A 3597-nucleotide genomic window follows, 5' to 3' on the forward strand; every position below is an offset into this window, starting at 1 on the left:
GGAAAGATTTTGAAATCTTAAAAAGTGTAAAGTGGAACTGAGTTTGATATTGTTGAGGTTTTTGTTTTTTAATTTTACCGTTATGACAAGTCCCTGGAAATATCACCGTTAGGCTTTTGGGGATCTGACTCCTGTCAAGTCTCATGATGCTGAGTGGGAATTCCTTGGTTTTGTTCCTATCTCCTGCTTGCCCATTGTGCCTTTGGCATTCCTTACATTTCCAACATCTGCTGTAGCTTCTGTTCTGCTCCCAGACACTGTGCCCAGCTGCTCCTGGTCTCCTTGGGCAGAGGTCTAGAACTGTGAGCTCTCCTCTTGTTGTGAAATCCCATGGGTGAGCAGAGCACACAGGGATTCTGGGAACTTGGGAAGTCTGGACAATTCTGGAAATGCAAGGCAGCACTCAGCACATAACACATCTGGTTCTGTGCCTCGCCCAGGGCTGAGGGAACCTGGCTTGTCAACTCAGCCTGTGGAGTTGGGAATGATGTGTTGGATTGCAGAGGTTGGAAACCGAAATTGCAGCTTCCACTGGGATAAAACAGATCAAGGAGAGAGGAAGAGACATCTTGTGGAGTTCCTCCTAGAGTAGCAGCTAATGGGATATAAATAGTTCCTTAAATTATCCTTTAATACTGTATTGAAACATATCACTGAAAGCCACACAAAGTCTCTTTCTTCCCATGTAGTGTGTAACCAGTTCCTGGGACATCCTGTTACAGCAGCACAGGAGGCAGAGTAGTGGCTCTGAAACCAAATTTAGTTTATTAAGGCCTTTTGGATTTGGGATCTCATCGCTCAAGCCAGTTGCTATAGGATTCTCACTTTGAGCAGCATTTCCAAGGTTAACGAGCACTTGGAGCCCTAATTTGTTTTGGACTAACAGTCCTCATCTTTCTATCTGGTAACAAAGACTTTGAAAGAGTTTGGAGGGGGCACCACATGGAAACAGGAGAGTTATTCCAATCTTGCAGTGCTTGGACAGGGCAGTGCTTGGCAGCCACTCTCTAAGAACTGCTGGCTCCCTGTCCAGCCTCTGGCATGTCCACTGAGAGTTTATTCAATACCATTAACCAGTCCACAAAATAGGGTAAAACCTCCTTCATCTGGGGGCTGAGAGGGTTAATTTAAGTACCAAGATCATGAAAAGCAGTGGGTGCAAGGGCAGAGGCTCCACGTTATGCACTTTTCCTGAGGTGGGGATTCCCTGCTCCCAGAGTCTTTCCCAGCTCCCTTCTGAGCTGTTCCTACAGGGCAGAGTTGCCACCTTTTTACAGCAGCCTTTGCCACTTGGTACTTTCAACCTGGAACTTTAAATCATCAGAGACAAAGAGCAATAAAAATGGGGTCTGTCATTGAACAGATCCTTCTTCCTATAACTCAGTCACTGCCACACAGTTTTTTTCTTGGCACATTATAAAGAAATACACTCAGAACAAATGGGCTCAAAAAAAACTTATGGGAAAAATAAACCCATCAAATTTCTGTCTTCTCCAAACTGAACTCCGGAGGATATATGTGTGTTTATATCTAAAAATATGCATAGAAAACAAATCCTATTTTCCACTGCTTTTAAAAAAAATTATCATTTATTTTAAAGAAAACCTTTGCATTTTATAACAGAAAAATTTATCAGTAATATAAAGCTCACTAGGAACAACCACAACCAACCTCCAAAAGGGACTAATTCCACTTCAACAACCTCGACTGAATGAGACACAAAGTTAGATCCTAAACAGGGTTTCAGCTTCCTCTGATCCCCCTTTCTTGCACAGTGCCCATGGAAAACACAAGTCACAGCTCTGGGGAGGTGTCTGAGGCAGGGGCAGCAGAGATGGCAGGTTTAGGGAGTGTTTGTACCCTCCTGAAATCCTGTCTCCTGTTTAGGCTGGGACCACGCACACTCCCCTCTGGCATGGCACTGACACAGGTAACTGTACTCCCAACCCTATTTCTAAAGTTGAATTAAAAAGGGGACTGATTTAAGTCTGGGGCTGCAAATGCAAAGGATTTATTTAGATTTATTTCCTCCTGTATTTAAATTTTTGCAAGGAGCTCTCTCTTTATAAATGCATTACTGATGAATATTGAAAACCTTCTTGGGCACAAGTATCTTCTTGCAGTGGCAATGAATGCATCAGAGGCTTGGCTGGTGGTTATTCTTCAAAGACTTAGGAGGCATTAAACGTAAATTTAAATATAAATGTATTTAGGAAAATCCAATACTAAAATGATCTGGATCTTGTAATTATTTTAATTAAAGTGGAAGGAGAAGTTTTCCAAAAACACTGGAATCCTGTCTTGGTGATAAAGATCCTGAAGTAAGCTGTTTTTTCCCCAGTTTTTTGTCCACTTTGCCCCATATCACAGAGCACAGGGCACGCACCCACGGCAGCTGGGCCAGCAACGCCTTGAAAAAGCCAGTTTGCAAAACAGCGTAGGTATTAAGGACTGATTGCCAAACATTTTGAAAACACAGCTAACAGAGAAGATTACTCCGTGAAAATAAAACTGTTATGCAAAGCAGTTTCTGGGATTCACGCACGGCCGGGACCTTGTTACCAACAGTCCCCGGGCACGGGCGGATGGGGTTGGGAAAACACGATGTCCAGCGGGAGCTGCTCCATCCCCTGCTGCAGTCCCCGGACCCAGCCTCGGGAAATTTCTTTGAGGGAAGGAACTTTAAAAAAATCATACAGAATAAGAACTAAAAAAAACCCAATCAAAAACAAAAGATCCAACTCGCACAGTAGAATCACCATGAGAAAAAGCCATTTCCATGCTTTTTTTTCAGGGGTGGGATCCCTGTCCTGCCCGCCAGCGCCTCTCGGGCTCCGCAGCTGCGCCCCCGAGCCCCAGGAAAGGGGATGGGGCGAAAAAAAAGGGGAAAAATTAAAAATGAAGAAAACAAGGAGGTTGCCGGTTGCCAGCGCGGGCGGTGCCCCCGGATCCGATCCGTGAGGGGACCCCGAGCCGGGTCCCCGTCCCGGTCTCTGTTTCCCATCCCGTTCCCCTCCCCATCCCATTCCCGGTTCCTAGTTCCCACTCCCCAGCCCGTTCCCGTCCGATCCCGATCCCGGTCCCAGTCTCGTTCCCGGTTCCTGCTCCCTATCCTGGTTCCCGTTCCCATCCCATCCCGTTCCCGGTTCCCTGTTCCTGTTCCCGTTCCTATCCCATCCCGTCCCCGGTTCCCTCTCCCGGTCCCGTCCCATCCCATCCCGTTCCCGGTTCCCTGTTCCCGTTCCCATCCCGTTCCCGTTCCTTCTCTCCATCCCCATCCCGTCCCCGTTTCCCTGTTCCCGTTCCCATCCCATCCCGTTCGTGGTTCCCCATTCCCGTTCCCATCCCCTCCCGTTCCCGTTCCCTATCCCCGTTCCCTGTTCCCTCCCCGCTCCTGGTTCCCCGTCCCCGTTCCCGTGCCCATCCCGCGCCGCTCCCGTCCCGTCCCCTCACGGTGTCCCCCGCCTCCCGAGCCGGCGGCGGGCGGGGAGGGCCGGCCTTTCCCACAATGCTTTGTGGGACGTTGACAAGTGGATCCAAGATGGCGTAGAAAGTAATGACAGGTAAGTCGGGACTTCCCCGTCCGCCCCCGCGGGC

General features: G+C 48.3%; 2 protein-coding genes across 4 annotated transcripts in view; one reads left to right on the forward strand and one right to left on the reverse strand.

Annotated features, from left to right (window-relative positions):
* Positions 1–751: 751 nt before the first annotated feature.
* LOC113971687 lies at positions 752–3217 on the reverse strand. The gene is made up of 2 exons (XM_027691849.1): positions 2760–3217; positions 752–1310 (listed from the first exon to the last, which is right to left on the reverse strand). The coding sequence occupies exons 1-2, from the start codon at positions 3215–3217 to the stop codon at positions 1103–1105; spliced, it is 666 nt and encodes a 221-aa protein (XP_027547650.1). The 3' UTR covers positions 752–1102.
* Positions 3218–3445: 228 nt separating this feature from the next.
* HELZ (helicase with zinc finger) overlaps positions 3446–3597 on the forward strand; it is a 90665-nt gene continuing 90513 nt past the window's right edge. For all 3 annotated transcript variants that reach the window (XM_027691995.1, XM_027691999.1, XM_027691998.1), the window contains exon 1: positions 3446–3563. Coding sequence is in view for 1 of the 3 variants with exons in the window: in XM_027691999.1 (XP_027547800.1) it covers positions 3557–3563 (7 nt within the window). In the remaining 2 variants the exon portion in view is untranslated. The remainder of the gene's footprint in view (positions 3564–3597) is intronic.

Source organism: Neopelma chrysocephalum, unplaced genomic scaffold (genome assembly GCF_003984885.1).
Source record: "Neopelma chrysocephalum unplaced genomic scaffold, ASM398488v2 Primary Assembly neopelma1_84, whole genome shotgun sequence".
In the NCBI taxonomy this organism is placed as follows: domain Eukaryota; kingdom Metazoa; phylum Chordata; class Aves; order Passeriformes; family Pipridae; genus Neopelma; species Neopelma chrysocephalum.